Here is a 16779-nt window from a genome sequence, read left to right as displayed (position 1 = left end):
ATCACTAAAGGAAATGCTGCCTTATCACCACAAAGTATGAGCTCTGGTAACCAAATGAAATACCACTACATCTCCCTATGAAATGCCCCTAAACCAGTGCTTGAATCGCATAAGCATGAGGCTGTGAAATTAGCAGGCTGACTAGCTGGCAGCAAAATAAAACCTCTCCTCCACTGGAGAGTTTCTGTTTCCTGTGTGCCTAATACCTTACCTTTCACAACTGTTCCATTTTCCCTGACTGAGTGGTTATACAGTTTGCAGTGTGTGCTATACAAAATAGAAAATCACTGACCCCTCCCCTCTTAATTTCTCTTTGTAACTTTACCAATTCCCTATTAGTCACAAATCATAAGACTGTCTTATGTTACTACTGTACCTGCCAGAATCTCATGAATTTGCTCATTCTTGCAGGTGGATCGTGTTAGTTATCTTCTGCAGGAGATTTACGGTATTGAAAATAAAAACAGCCAAGAGTCCAAGGTAAGTTAGGTTCACAGAGTTACAATTGTTATTATTATTGTCAAAATATTATGCATCAAAGAATCTAAAATTGTTTCTCTGAGATTGGAGACAAGAATTGTCTGCTTTATTTCATCCTTGTGCTTAAACCATGCATAGGGATGATGTAGAAGAACAGTTCTGTTCATCGCACATGAGAAGCCAGAAACGGGCATGGCTATTCCTATATAATCACTTCAACAAGAATATTTTTGTGTGAAATGAAAACATATAAAATATTTTATTAGTTTTTAATTTGGACTGTTTCTGAGCCCTATTTACATTTGATAAACGATTATGTTTCTGTATATCCAGTTTTACAGCATATCTATTGTGGTTTCACATGATTTGCATTGCCCAGACATCTAGGAGTATTCTAACTAAGCTTTAATGTTTTCAGTTCCTATGAGTTGTGAATTCAGATGGATTTCTTCCATGTTTTCCACTTTATTCAAAAATTGTGAAAATCAGTGTCGTCTTTTTTCGCTTTTGCTCTAATAAACAAATACTGACTTTCCCCCCCAGCTCACATAAAGAATTTTCTTTTATTTCCTTCCTTCGTTCATTTCTATCATCAGTTCTCTTCTCCTTTATTGTTCCCAATTCCCTTTTTCTGCGCCTTTCCCTTGAATCTGCTCCTGCAATAACTCATCAATAATACACTCAAGTCCTTGTCTGTATTGTTTTATGCTTTTGCGTGTTTGCTGAACTTGTTAATTATATGGTCATTGGCATCTATGTGAGGAAGCGACTCCTGTGTGGTTTCTTTTCATATCATCACAATGTAAAACTGAGTGTTAGGTACAATGCTTTAAAGGAGGACACTGATTCTGTTGGCATCCATATGCACAGTGATCTTTGTCACAATCTTGATATCTGAGGTTTCCAAAACCAGAGTTCTGTCCCGCACAATAAAAGAGGATGACATCAAGGTGTGGTAATTCCTGCCCTAGACCAGTGGTTGCTAAACTTTTTCGACCCACGACTCCCTTGACCTATTGGCCATGGCTCCCCTATATTTTACTTTTTTTGTGGGTGAAGGGATGTAAGCCCAGCTTTGGGAGTACTTCAATTTTTCACCCTGAAAATAATTGGGATGAAGCAGATGAAGGTATTATAATCATAGATGTCACAAAATAAAAATATGACAGCTGTTTAATGTAAAACTTGAATTGGTTAAGTAAGCCAGAAACAATAATCTGAGGTCTGCATATGGAATTTTTAAAAACTATCTTTTGAGTAAAAAATTGGCTATAGAGGGGCTCATTCCAGGGAGCCAAGTGGAACAGGTGATGGGCGGGGTATGAATTAAATATTTCTCATTTACACCTTTCTCAAGATTGCGTTAATGTGCCAATGCATACCAGCATCAGTAGAGTGAATGTAGAGTAGTATAGTTATCAAATTAATTGTCATCCATTTCAATGCAAGCACTCAAGTGGACATGAATAAATATACCCAAAAACCCACTGGATGAACACTCCACTGGGTAGAACCAAGACACGACATGGCACCTTTGTGCAATGCCTCAAGCGCACTAAAGATCTCAAACTAGAATTATGTTAGTAATGATGAAATGTTATTTTGTAAGAAAAAGGTCACACTCTATAATTTTCATCAGAAACATGTTAAGTAATGCTGCCTAAAATGTGTGTTGCACCACAGTGCAGAACTATTCTGAGACAACCAGCACGTGACCTACATTTCCTATGGGGCGCTTTATGACAACCTGCATGCTGGAGGTGGAAGCTCAGTGTCTGCAGACAGACTGGGCCAAGAAAGAGAATCCACAAAGTTAATTTGTCACTGAGATACATATGGGCTAGAAATACATTGCATGCTATCAAGTCAAAGTAAAAATGCCAACGTGTGTTACAGATACTGGAAGAATGGTCGAATCACTGGTTCCTGGAGAAAGTAACTGCATCTGACCCCTTTGGGTTGATAGTTCATTTTGGACACAGGTAAATATTCATCTAAATCAGTCAGAAGTGGTACAGTACTCGGGGATCTGTGTGCAGTGCACAAAAGCAAAAGTGGCAAAACTTGGCACTCTCAGAAGAGAAAGCAAGAGATTGAGCAAAAGCGCTTTGGCCTTTCAAAAAGCTATTAACTTTACCGGGTGTTTATTTCCATTGGCTCTGAACAAAGCAATTTTAAAAACTACAAAAGTTTTGAAGGCGCACCAGGGTGCCACAGTGCACAGATCGGGAACCTCTGCCCTAGACTAATATCCTGCTAATAGTTCAGCTACAAACCTTCTGGCCTCTAAATAGCAGTGTCAGTAAAGTGTCAGTGAACAGTAAACTGAAGCCATTTAAGGTGAGACATGCTCACAAATGGGAGTGGAAGGGTGTCCTGGATGGACAGGGACCTTGCAGCTCGTTAAAGAATATATTAAGTGTCATCATGGGAGGAGTAAGTCATTGCAGTAGCATAGATCACAGAAAAGTGTTTGTTGATAGAGGGTACACTTGAACTGCTTTGACACCAGAGGGGCCATGAAAGAAGTAAAAATGCTGCAAAGTCTAGTGTTTTCCAGTTTCTACCGAAAAACAAATATTAACTTTTGTGGTGTTTTTTCAGTTATAATCGGGTTTAACTGAAAACCCTGAGATTAACTTTATTCTCATTTTTTTTGTTACAGCTTCTGGTCTGGCCTCAATGATTTATTAAACATCACCATGACACCCCCAATGCACCAAGACACAAACTGTGCCTTAGATTATTATTTTTTTTGGCATTGGTTCCTAAAGTGTTGCCTGTGATTTAATTGCATACAACTGTAATTTTCTGCTCTGAAAAGGCTCAAACAGATTTTAAAATTCAGACTGAGAGTTGTAGGATACTGTTGGGACCAGTTCTTTCTATCCAGCAGTGCACTGACTCAGGCCATAAAAATGGCTCGAGGGCGGATGGTGGTTGAGGTCCACTTTCTGTGGGAAAGCCTGATGAAAACGTACACTTGCCTTTGTTCATAGATCGTGTTTACTCTTTGTCCACCACAAAAGTGTTTGCAGACTACACAATAAAGAAGGGGAAGATACAGAATGAAAAAGCCTAGAGTACAGCTTCTACACCAGCCTGTAGGAGGCACAGTCTTTGGTAGACTATAATGAGGAAGACACACTGAAGCTCTATCCTGCTATTGTCTCACAACATAGCTAAACCACTGTTGAGCTTGAGGCTGCCTCATAATTCAGTGCCATCAACCTCAAATTGCACACGTACAGAGGCCTGAAGATTAGACTTAAGAAGTTGCCTCGATTCACACCGATTCAAAAGACAATGGCATTGACATAGCTGGTTTACTCTGTAAAGTAGGATCGGTCTGAAAACGTCTCAAAAAGGACCTACCCAAAAAAAGAACTGGCCCCAAGGAGGTGGAGGGAGTGGGGACCTTTGTAGCAGAAAGCATCAAGATGAGAATTAACATAAAAATGAAAGTAGCCCACAATTCATAGGTTACTTTGACTCGCCACAGCATTCCACCCTTAAAATAGAACGGCGAGGGAGAAAGAAGAGCACCTTTCAAGGCAATACAAGAACCCTAGCAAGGGTATGTGAAGATCAGGGTTTCTCCAGCTCCAAACCGTGACTCTTCTACCCATAACAACTTCTACCACCCTGTCACTTTCACTCATGAGTCACTTGGGTAGCATTTTTTCACTCGCATGGGAAGAAATCACCTCTGGGTGGCGTGGTCTGGCAACGGCGCAAGATGGCCTCCTGATTCCGGAGTTCTGTGCTGAGGGAAGACCCGGACGGCAATAAACAGCCTTTTGAGTCGTGAGAGAGGATCTAATTATGGTGAAAATGCCGTCCGAATAGCTGGACTCACTGGTATGGCCTTCAATCCCGTGATATGTTACGAGTGTGTTTTTGATATCGGCTGCAACACTCCGACTTTGACAGGACACAGCTGACTAAGCTCGCGCCTCTTCGGAATGCGGTGCGTGGCTCCTGAATTCCAGAGATGCATGAGAGACTTCACTGCTAATGTGGTCGGCTCTTTTAGGCAAAGATTAACAGCTCCATCCCTTCTTTATGAATATCTTTTGCCTCGTGTGATTCTTGGCGAAATGGGGAATATACGTGAATGAAACAGTGTTGCTTGGACATAAGAAGAAAAAGGAGAGATAACCGGGTGTGAACTGCTCGCTGCTAATACGAACTGGAAGTGTCTGAGATGTTTTTGTGCATCTGTCTGCTCCCCTGTGTATCCGGTGAGGCAAGGATCTGATATCCGCTGCAATGCTTTGACGTTGACAGGACAAAGCTGACTGAATTTGCACCTCTTCAGAAAGTGGTGCGCGGCTCCTGAATTCCAGAGACACCTGGGGAGACTTCACTGCTAATGTGGTTGGCTTTCTTAAACAAAGATTAACAACTCTGCACAGTCTTCTTCGTTGTTCTGCTTGTGCCTCAACTGATGGAAGAGGTAGAGTGCGCTATTGCTGTACATTAAAGCATCTGAGGAGTTTTTGCTCCTTCTCATTGCACCATATACCTGGAAATTTAATCACTCCTTCTTTGAGCTGTTTTTCCAGTCTTCTCTTACATTGTAGATGCGGTGCAGTGGTGCTGACTGGAGTTAAGCCGGCTCAAAATTTTACACGCTTTTGCCACGTGATTAAAATACCAGAGGTGACTTCAAACTTTTTTCTATTACCCTGCATGCTTGGCGAGACAATATCAGATAATTAGTAACAACACTATTCTATAACGCTCAATTTCCTGCACAGTTCTGTTTTGTTGTTATAGGAGATAGATGTGCTAATCCAATACTTTGTTATACAATATTTGGAACTGCCTGAGATTGAACTCACTATAAATAAGACGTGCTCCTGTTGTGCATCCGAAACGTGTGGAAAGCATAAAAGATTTTTACTTACTTTTATTTGTAAGAGACAAAGACTGCTAATTGTTTTGTAAGCAATCGTTTACTAGTTATAAAATTCTATACAGGAGCAACTGCGAATGCCTTCTAGTAAAGCCACTGGTAAATCCATAAAGCAGCCCTCATACTCTTAAATTCTAAACCAGGGTCGTTCAACTTCAGAAGCTTGGAATATCATCCTCCCAGCCCAAAAATCATCTAACCCTTTGATGTCAACTGCACCAGATCCCACTATCGAAAGGATACTTCAGGAAATCACTGCGGTTGGACGGCGTTTGGAGGGAATGGAGACGTCCATATCCTCCCTTACTACTGAGACTAAATAGATATGTGAAGATATTGCTGGATTTCAGAGTAAACTAGATGGACTTACTGAACGAGTAGCCACAGTTGAGAGCCGCAATAATAATATACCAGATCGAGATAAAGAACTTCTCTTCCTCAGAAGTAAGATTATAAGTTTGGAAGATAGAAACAATTATGACAATGTCCGCTTCTTTGGTTTTCCAGAAGGAATGGAAGGATCAGATGTTAAATCCTTTCTCATAACAGCTCTCCTAAAAATTACAGGTCCTTACTTTCAATCCGCCGTTAGAGATGCAGATAGCACATTGCATTGGTACTTTCAAAAGCGGGAGAAACTTACATCCACGTAAACTTATTGTCTGCTTTTTAAGACATGAACAGGCTCGTCAATTAATTATTGTGATCGTACACATGGTCCATATCAATTTGAGGGTCATCAGGTTCGAATGGCATCCGATTTTTGAAAAGAAATAAATGGATGCCGCAAAGCTTTTCTTTCTCCTAGACCCCGCTTACGTCAGCTAGACATCCAATATGGCCTTTTTGAACCAGCGCGTCTATGGATCACTAAAGATGGCATATCCAAAGACTTCTTTAACCCAGAGGATCTCTGTCTCCTATGAGACACTCTTGTTCCTCAAAACATGGAATGTAATGCGCTTATACCTGAGCTACAATCTCCACTTTCTTCCCCGATATCCAAGCAATCTCCTGATGAATCTATGTACAACCCAAATCAGTCCCAAAGCAAAGGAAGAGATCCAGACCGACATTTATGCTCTTTTGCAGATCGAGCTCAAGCCCTGCAGACAGTAGCTGCTCTTACGCCGGAAAGAGATAGAGACAAATCACGTTCTCTCTTAAAATCTTTCATCATCTGAAGAAGATGTTTCCTGAACGTTGACTTATTATTTATTTTGATTACTACTGAAGAGCAGTCAGAAGTCATTTACTTCACTATCTATTGAAACTATGATCTGATGAGTATCTGAATATTCATTTATTCTGTTATGCTCATTTTGTACTATATTATATTGTATTTGGGTTATATTATATATATATATATTTTATTTTTTTGCAGAGTTTTATATAGCGCGAACTTGACCCGAATCGGGTATCAGACCGCTTTACATAGTATCAGTTACGTTACATGAGGCCACACATTCATTTTTGTTAGGCAAGGGGAGATTGCGTGTTTTGCCCAGAATCACAGGATGTTTTATCGTCATTACCGAGACTCGAACCCAGTTTCCGAGGTCAAGCGCCCTAGCCGTTAGGCCAACTCCTTATATAATGCTTTACTATATTATATTCCTTTTCCTAAATCCTCTCTCCTCTATCTCCTAACATATGCATATGATAGAGTTTAACTATTTTATAGTGTTATAATATGAATGTAATGAATTTTTATGAATTTTATGAATTAAGAATTAATATATATAAACTAAACTCTAAAATAACATAGCTTTCCTCTTTACTCTATAAAGTTACATTACGTATATAGTCTGGACGTTTAGTTCTAATGTTCTCTTCTGACATCTCTGCGTCTTTTTTCTTATTTATTAATTTTCCATTGCACTATCTATCTACTATATTATCTTGATGTATTAATATTGACTTAATTAATTGTGATAACATTTAATTGTATTAGTATACAACTATTGCATTCTTTAATGTAATTATCATATTATTTACACATGATTATACATAATATGTAATATCAATATTATACTATTCAAGATCCCAGGTGTGCTATTTTATACATTCCTCTTTCTGTTTTCCCTCTCCTTTTATTCTTTCCTTCTCTCGCTCGTCATTTATGCTATACTATATTCTATCCCTTTTCTTAAATCCTTTCTCCCCTCCCCTATCTCCTTGCATATACACATGATAGAGTTTAACTATTTTATAGTGTTATAATATGAATGTTATGAATTTTTATGCATAACATGAATTAAGAATTGGTATATATAAGCTAAACTTTTAAATAGCATAGGCCTTCCTCTTTACTTTATAAAACTCCATCGACGTGTATATATAGCCTGGACGTCTAGCTCCAATTCTCTCCTCTCCCTACATCTCTCTTCTTCATTTTCTATTTACCAATTTTTCATTGCACTATCTATTTACTATATTATCTTGATGTATTAATATTTATCTAATTAATTTTGATAACATTTAATTGTATTAATATGCAACTATTGCATTATTTAATTTAATTGTCATATTATCTCAACATGATTATATTCAATATTTAATATCATTATAATACCATTCAAGATCTCACATGTGCTATTTTATATATTCCTCTTTGTATTTTCCCTCTCCTTCTATTCCTTCCTCTTTCTTATCATATTCCAATATTTTTTATGTCTTCCCTTATTTATACAATGTTTTGTATATCTCAACATTTCAATACTCATTCACTCTTATAATCACAAGATCACTTGTTACTATCAATACGATGTCTCTATTATATCCTTTTTATCCACTTTGTTTCTGGATGGGGCTCCCCCGGCGCATATAGCTCAAAAGTCTCTAGAGCCACAGAAAACAGTTTCATCTCCCTAAATACTGTGTTGCTTTTACGTAGTATACTTATCCTTTTTCCATTTTTCCTTTTTTCTTTTTCTTTTCCTTTTTTCTCTCTGATAATTTCTTATCAGCCTTTTTAGTGTCTTATATTTCCTCTCTCTCACTTATCCTACTATTTATTAACAAATACTTGATATTTACCTCCCTCCTTGTCCAGAATTCATTCTTTATCTTTCTTCCTTTTCTACGTCTGTCTCCCTCAGAATTTAGTATCTTCACCTCCTAACACACACATGGTATCTAACATCTCTTCCACCTCTCACCCATTACGTATTATTTCATGGAATGTTCATGGCCTTACACATTTCATTAAATGGAAAAAAGTGCTATCCTACTTGCAAATGAAAAACGCTGATATTGCTCTTCTACAAGAAACTCATTTAAATGCTTTAGAATCTTCTAAATTACGGTGAGACTGGGTAGGAAAGGTTATACACTGTGGTCTAACAACACAACTTCTTCCTAGGAGGCCCAACCACGGAAATGCAGAGTGGCCATTCTACTTCATAAATCTCTACCTTATTAAAACCTGGAATGATCCAGAAGGCAGATACATTTTTGCAAAGCTAAAAATAGGAGACAAGATCTTTTCCGGGGGCTCCGTATATGCTCAGACAGAAGGCAAACATTCCTTTTTTCTCAGTTTAAATCGACTATTGATAGAAATAGGGGCATTCAGATATGTCATTGGTGGTGATTGGAATCTGGCCCGTGATTCGATAACTGACCGACCAGGCCCCCTAGACCGATGTAATGAGGGAGATAGAGCTTTATTGGGAGACATAACGTCAAATCATGAACTAGTAGATCATTGGCGCCTTTGCCACCCATCCGATCAGGAGTATACCTTCCTCTCCTCTACCCATGGCACCCAGGCCAGCATAGATGATTTTCTTATTTTGCATTCGGTTATTGCTACCACAACTGATTCTCAAAGCTTGGAAGCTGCAATATCAGACCATGCGCCTGTTCTTCTTGCCCTAGAATTAGGTTTAACCTCTCCAGGCCGTACACCATGGTGCATGAATATTCAAAGGTATCGCCCACATAAAAGGTAAAACACTACTATGCTCCCATATCTGTGATTATTTAACTATTAACACATTATCAGTTACCTCCAGTAGAATGGTCTGGGCAGCTGCTAAAGCAACTATTCGAGGTCAACTAAAGAGAGATGCTGGAGAGACCAATAAGTTGACGTCACTTCGTCACATTGAGCTGGAGACTCAAATCACCTCCCTAACACATCAGTATTCATCTCACCCTACAATACCCAACGGCTGTAAACTAGAAATTGCTAAGATGGAGCTTAACAACCTATATACTTCTAAAGCAGAATATGCTCTCCAACGCCTTAAGGGTAGACACTATGAGCAAGGTGAGAAAGCAGGTTGATTCCTTGCAGCTCAGCTGAAACCACGTGAGGCAGCTATGGCTGTTCCTGCAATACGTGCAGAAATGGGTGAGATTCTTATAAAACCACATGAAATCGTAGATGCTTTTCCATCCTTTTATAAACAACTTTATACTCCCGATAAGTCAAAAACCAAAGATCAGTTAGTGTCCCATCTTGCTGACATTAACCTCCCTTGCCTTACAGATGAGGGTAGAACTTTCCATGATGGGGTTATTAGAAAAGAAGAATTAGCTGCAGCAATTGCCAAACTAACTTATAATAAGTGCCCTGGGGAAGATGGTTTCCCTGCGGAATTTTATATATGGACCAGAACGGAAACAGCTGAAACCTTATTTTCTGCTTTCCATGAGACCGTTCAAGTAGATTCACTTGGTCTTATTTCTAACAGAGCGTTGATTGCAGTCGTCCCAAAATCTGTCAAAGATACGCTTGTTTGTAGTAGTTATCGACCCATCTCACTAATAAATAGTGATGTTAAGCTCTTCGCAAGTATTTTAGCGGCACACCTTCACAAAGGTATTCCTTCTCTTATACACCATTCACAGGTGGGTTTTGTTCCAGGTCGCTCATCTAGAAATCACCTTTGAACTCTTGCTCATACTTAATTAGATGCAGAAAAAGCATTTGACCGAATGGACTGAAGATACCTTTTTGCAACTATGAAGCGCTTTGGCCTACGTGATTCATTTATTTCTAAAGTTCGTCTTTTATATGATAACCCAATACCTCAGGTTAACTGTGGTGGTTTTCTTTCAGACCCTTTCCTAAATCGTAGGGGTACTCATCAAGGTTGTCCCCTTTCTCCCCTTTTATTCCTATTAGCAATAGAACCTCTTGCCTCATTCACCACAAATACAAGGCATACCTATACCAGATGGTGATTCTAAGCTATATTTATATGCTGATGACATTCTCCTTACTCTAAAAGATCTTCCGTACTCTTTACCAGCTTTACTTGAAATTGAGAGTTTTGCAATCCATTCTAGTTATAAAGTGAACTGGGATAAGAGCGAGATTCTTCCACTTTCTCCCGGTACCACAAAAGCATCAATTGATGGTTATTCCTTCTGTTGGAGATCATCACAATTAAAATATCTGGGAGTCCTAGTTAATCGAGGTCTATCAAGTATGGTCTCAGATATCACTTACCTTATAACACAAATAGAAACTAATTTTGCTAAATGGTCTCTCTTATGTTTTTCTATGTGGGGAAGGGTACAAGCTGTTAGGATGGTCACCTTACTTCGCTTTACTTTTATACTGGGAATGCTTCCGATAGTTATCCCCTTATCTACATAACTTCGAGTGGATGCTTGTATTCAGTCTTTTGTTTGGGGTTCTATATACCCTCGCTTAGCTGCTGCAAAATTACTGACTCGTCGCCCTATGGTGGTTTGGGTTTACCATCTCTGGAACATTATTCCTTAGCCTTGCAGCTTTCGCAGTTAGTTTACTTACTCCCAGATATGACCGATCCTCCACAGTGGGTTCAAATAGAACATTCTCTTCTTAATCGAAATGATGGCCTTAACTTTCTTTATGGTACTCAACATCCACGTTCTTCCCCTCCACATCCAGTGATGCAAGCTACATATCAAGCATGGCGTCAAGCACATTACCTCCTACAAATGTACACTATAAAGCTTCATTCTGGAGTAATGAAAGTATCCGAATAAATAGTAAAGCGCTTCAATGGTCTAGTTGGATATCATGTGGCATTCAAACACTTGATCAGGTCATATCAAATGTTCAGCTAAAATCCTTTGACCTACTTCGTGAAGAGTTTAATCTCCCATCACACCAAATTTCACAATACTTACAGCTAAAGCACTGTCTAAGATGATGTTTAGGTTCTCCTCCCTGAATATTAAACTCCTCACCAATATTAGATTATCTACTTAAATAGGGATGACACAAAGGAGTGATGTCAGGCTTGTATGGTGTTTTAACTCATCACTTATTTGCACAACCACTTGCTACGGCTCTTCAAATGAAATGGCAGGAACGTCTACACATTACTATTGAAGATAATGTATGGTCGAATATATGGGCATCCCTTGACAAAGGCACTGGAGAAGCTCGCTTGAATTTCTGTCTTTTTAACACACCTCTGAAATTGCAAAAAGCAGGATTAGTGTCTCATTCTAAATGTTGGAGGTGATCTGAAGTCAATTGTGATCTTCCCCATTTACTTCGTGATTGTCCTTCCATGCTGTGTTTTTTGACTTGCATAGGGGTCACGTTGCAAGGAACTATCCCCTCCCTTCGCCTTTCCCTTTCTATTACTTTATTGCATGATCTTCGGACTCTTCCTACCATTACAAGTCTGCAACATCGTCTTCAATACACTGCACTTTCTACAGCCAAGATATGTATTCTAAGACAGACATTGATAATTGCCTAATCCTCCTACGAATGAAAAAGGGCTGGTAGCGATGATTCAAACCGCATCCCACAAACGTATTATATATCGACTTCAGGATCAAGAGGACATTTTCAAACAAGTTTGCACTCCCTTTCTTTGAGATCCCCAAGTACTTCCTTCCCCTCCTTATATCTTTTCTTCACCCTTCACTCTCTTTCATCTGGACAAGGAGCCTATATCTTATATATATATATATATATATATATATATATATATATATATATATATATATATATATATATATATATATATATATATATTTATATTTATCTATATCTTTGTTTATCTTTATATTTATCTTTATATTTATCAATAAATGTATATTTATACTTCCATTTGTATTTATCTATGTATTCCTTTATATATTTATTTATTTTTCCTCTCACATTTATTTCTCTATTTATATGTATATATGTATATATATATATATTTCCCATTTTATCTATCTACTTATATATCTATGATTCTCCAACAGCTATCCTCATATCTTTCAATATTCACCTCACTTTATGCATTTTGTATTTCATGGATCAATCTTTACATTTTAAATCTCATACTTATAATTATTTTACTGTTACCTATGTAATGAAATATATGTATTTATTAACGTATATAATATATTATTTTCTTTCCTAATCCATTCTCTATTTCATATAAGATCCTTTATGTAATTCTTCCTCTCTCTGATCCTTATGGTAACTTGTATGATAATCTTTTGTGAGCTTAAAATGTTAAATGCTATTCCTATGTATTCATGTTTTTACATTCATCATAATATTTTCTTAATAAAAAATTATGAAACAAAAAAAAATCACCTCTTGACAAATATGTGCTAGCCACAATCAAAGAAGGCTATTGTTTAAAGTTCAACCAATTACCCCATCACCACTCAATTTAAGGACTAGTCCCCAGTTGTGACTATTTGCTGCATCTGTTGGATGAAGTGGCTTTGACACTGAAGGAAATCAAGGTAGAAATCCTGGTAAAAGAGAGGGAAATGAGTGTATTCTGTATGTTTCCTTAATCGAACAAATGATACAATTCTGAGACACACATTCCAACTCTGAACACTTGAAGAATATGCATTTGGACCAGTTTCTATATGAAAACATGGCATTCTGTTATGCCATCACTGAAAGATGGAGACTTAATAGCGACATTTAACCTCAAGGATGCATCCTGCTCATTGAAATTGCTCGAGGTTTATGCAGTGTTGGGTATGATGTATAGTGCTGGTTCTCGTTGCAAAACTACATGTGTCTACTCCTCACTTTCAAATCCGCAGTCACAGCACCGGTTCTTTGAGTAAACCTAATCCCCAAGGATCAGCCCAAGTTTTTTAAATGTAGAACAATCGCTGTGCGTTGGTGGAGAACGATGTGGTAGATATGTTAAGGAGAAATCAGTAGGCATGCAAGCTGATGTGGACGTAAGTGCTCTACATGGATTTGTACAACCAGTATTGCTCAGCTGTTGCTTCAATCTGACTCGTCCTGAATATTTTTCCACAGTGGAGCTCCAAAATCATACAAACCTACTGGAGGTGCTCGCTTTATATAATGTTTTCTTGTCATCAGAGCTGGGCTCCAATTCGATTGGGACACCAATGGAGATCATATTTTTTTATTGACAGTGGCTACTGCTTGTCCACCAAGGATGCTGCCAACAGTGGTGGAGAGGGCAGCATTGTCTTTGTTGTTCTGAGGGAGAATGGCCTTTTCGGGACATTGTCCAGTACCCACAACTGGAGTTGTTGGTTAATATTATGTCTGAGACATGATGCCCTCTAGGATTGGAAGTGCAATGCATGTGTGTAGGGGTTTGTTTGTGTGTGTATTTGTGTGTTGCAAAAGAACAGGTCAGTGCTTGTGCCTTTTGGACCACGTGCATGTGCTGCAGAGGATTGTGGTTTCCTTTTTGCTGGGCTGGTGATACCATTCTAGACATTCTAGCTTGCATGTGCAAACGCTACTGTTTTCCTCATAAAAACTCATGCACCTGGTGGGTGGGAGATGTTGCCAATCCATTGCCTCTGTTGAAGAACAACTGCACCATGCCTGTGTAATCAACTCCTCCACTTTTTCCTGTATTGTGGTCCTCTGGTTTAACAGTGGATCCTCCACACAGAGGTGAATATGTATCACTCCATAGCCAGCCCAAACTGGTGTCTATGTAAATACTGGGCAAATAGCCTGTGAACTTGGCAAAAAATAGCTGGAATAAAAGCCTCTCTATGATTAAAGGAGACTTGGGACACTGAAATGTACAGACTCTAATTGGCTCTTGCATTCCATTGTGGTTACTAGAGGATAATAAGTATGAGCCCTCTCAGTGGGTATGGGGTTAATCTTCATTGAACTGACACAGATGAGGCTTATACTCCCATTTTTTAGACGGAGTCCTTTGGAATAGGAGTGCAACCTCTGCTGGGTTGTCCTTTTTTAAAAAAGATTTAACCTGGTTCCCCAGCTTCGAGGTTGACCGCTCTAGCCATTAGACCACTAAGCATATGTCTGGGAAATACCTGCAGAGTGGCCTTGTTGCTTAACCAGTAAAAGAGGAATTCCACAAAGAGCTGGACCGGAACTACAAGCTGGAGTCCAGGGATTCCAAGGAAAACAGACTAAGGACCATTGTGAGGATATCTCAAGGAACAGAGACTGCCCAAAGCAATGAAGTCACCCCAGACTAGTTTTGCAGGAAAAGTAAGAGTGACTTGTGGGTCTGTCGAACGGCTTATACTTTCCCAAGTAAAACTGTGCATTTGTTGAAAAATATAACCATCAGAACTGGGGAAGACTGATTCCACGCGCACCGTCCAGATATGTTGTCCGAAATCCTGCTAACTCACAGTGTACCATCTTTGCCTCTAACCTTACAAGGTAGCAAATGGATATGCAACCTCAGAACATGACAATCTTGACTCCCCAAGGAAATTGTGTTAACAGATGTAGAACCGTTTCACTTAGTTACTTATGTTTACCCAAAGCGATACACAAGAAATACACAGTGAAGCGTTTCAATATTTAATAGAAAGAAACAAAATAATGTGGTTAGCATTAGGAGACTAGTGAAAAAGATAAACAGTTCAACCATTTTGGTTATTACAGTGAATATATGCTTGCATACAAGTGGTGTAATATATTGTACTCTGACCTAGCGCTTCTTAACCTATCATGTCTAGGGTGAGTGAATGCCAAATCCCCGTAGGGTGATCTAATTCCTCATTACCTGTGGGTAGTAGGAGTTATCAAGCTGCACGTCTTGCTGGAGAGCTGGACAGCATCCTTCACATGAGGTAAACAGGAGTCAGCTGGGCTGGAATTCCAGCATGGGTTGACCTCTCAGTGCCAACAAAATGCTCCTGTATCTAAACAAAGGATTGCTGTTGTACATATAATAACATCATCCATATTACTATGCCAAAGTCCCAGTCGGGCCACTATTGTTTATTCTATTATGATAGCTCTGTCGCTGAACGCTCAAAACAAACAACAGTTTGCGTGATGAACTTTCCATCAAAATGAATGTGTCAGAAGTCATTGTGGTTAAGAAGAGAAGGCAAATTAAGAACGTAAGCATGTAAAAATTAAGTATCTGTCCTGGCCTAATATAACTATGTGACGTGTCTGGGAGGTGATCTATAGCCTTTTGGAATCCAAGAAGGTAAGCTTTCTGGTCCCCTATCTATCCCCTATGGTGCCTCTACCAAGCCTTTTCTTCAGCCAAGTGAGGACGGATGACACACTTCACAAGATATCTTGTGGGATTCCAGTCCTGTGGTCTAGAGGTAGTTGTATTTATTTTGGAACTGTTTGAACCATCAATCTAGTCCTCAAGGCTGCAGAGTTATCGCTGGTTGAACGTGCAGTCCCACTTCAGTTACATTCAATGGCTTTTGGTATCAACCTGCACCATCGAACGAAAATCTCTCCATGACTGGTAGAAGTTAAAATAGCAGCATCTGCACCTTTTGTACACAACTTTGAATGAATAGTTGGAACTGCCACTCTATTTTTCTCCAACTAAAAGCCATAGAGATAGTTGGGCCCATAACAAGTGCTTGTACGCTAGTAAACTCTATAGTGATCCTAAGTGGACATTGTTAGAAGCCTCCAAGAATTCCTTAGATTGGAAATTGCCTTGGTTTGCTTGTGTCTTCTGTGTTGGGCATTGTTAATGTCTATAGATTGACATTTTTGTGGTTCTTTTACTCTTAAGCATCCTTCATACCACATTGAAATATCCAATCGATGAAGTCTCTTATTAACTGGGAGACCTGAATGCAAACTTTTCTCAAATCCACAAAGAATAAATGCCTTCAAGACCGAATTCTCACCAACACCCACAATACCAAAGAACTCTCCTCCATCATCAAGGGGTGTGTCAAACCCTGCAGCGAAACGACAGACGCCCACCCTCCCAAGACCTCTGCAACACACTCAGCACCTTTTTTCACCTCAAGATTAAGATGATCTACGACAATTTCGACAACCAAGACCTCCGCACTGCTCCAGCTCCCCTCCCTCTGCGACGCCACCCAACAGACCCTTCTCACTTGGACCCCACTCATGACAGAAGACACCTTAAAGACCATGAAGCACATCTACTGCTGAGCACCCTTGGATGCCTGCCCAC

At 39.1% G+C, this 16779-nt stretch overlaps 1 protein-coding gene across 3 annotated transcripts in view; it reads left to right on the top strand.

The window, feature by feature from the left end:
• The window catches only part of MGRN1 (mahogunin ring finger 1), a 336236-nt gene that overhangs the window by 198003 nt on the left and 121454 nt on the right, over positions 1-16779 (top strand). For all 3 annotated transcript variants that reach the window (XM_078663001.1, XM_078662999.1, XM_078663000.1), the window contains exon 10: positions 412-480. In XM_078663001.1, the coding sequence (XP_078519127.1) occupies positions 412-480 (69 nt within the window). The remainder of the gene's footprint in view (positions 1-411; positions 481-16779) is intronic.

Source organism: Lissotriton helveticus, chromosome 10 (genome assembly GCF_964261635.1).
Source record: "Lissotriton helveticus chromosome 10, aLisHel1.1, whole genome shotgun sequence".
Classification (NCBI taxonomy): Eukaryota; Metazoa; Chordata; class Amphibia; order Caudata; family Salamandridae; genus Lissotriton; species Lissotriton helveticus.
The sequence above is the reverse complement of the archived record's forward strand: the minus strand, read 5'-3'. Positions and strand labels throughout refer to the sequence as shown.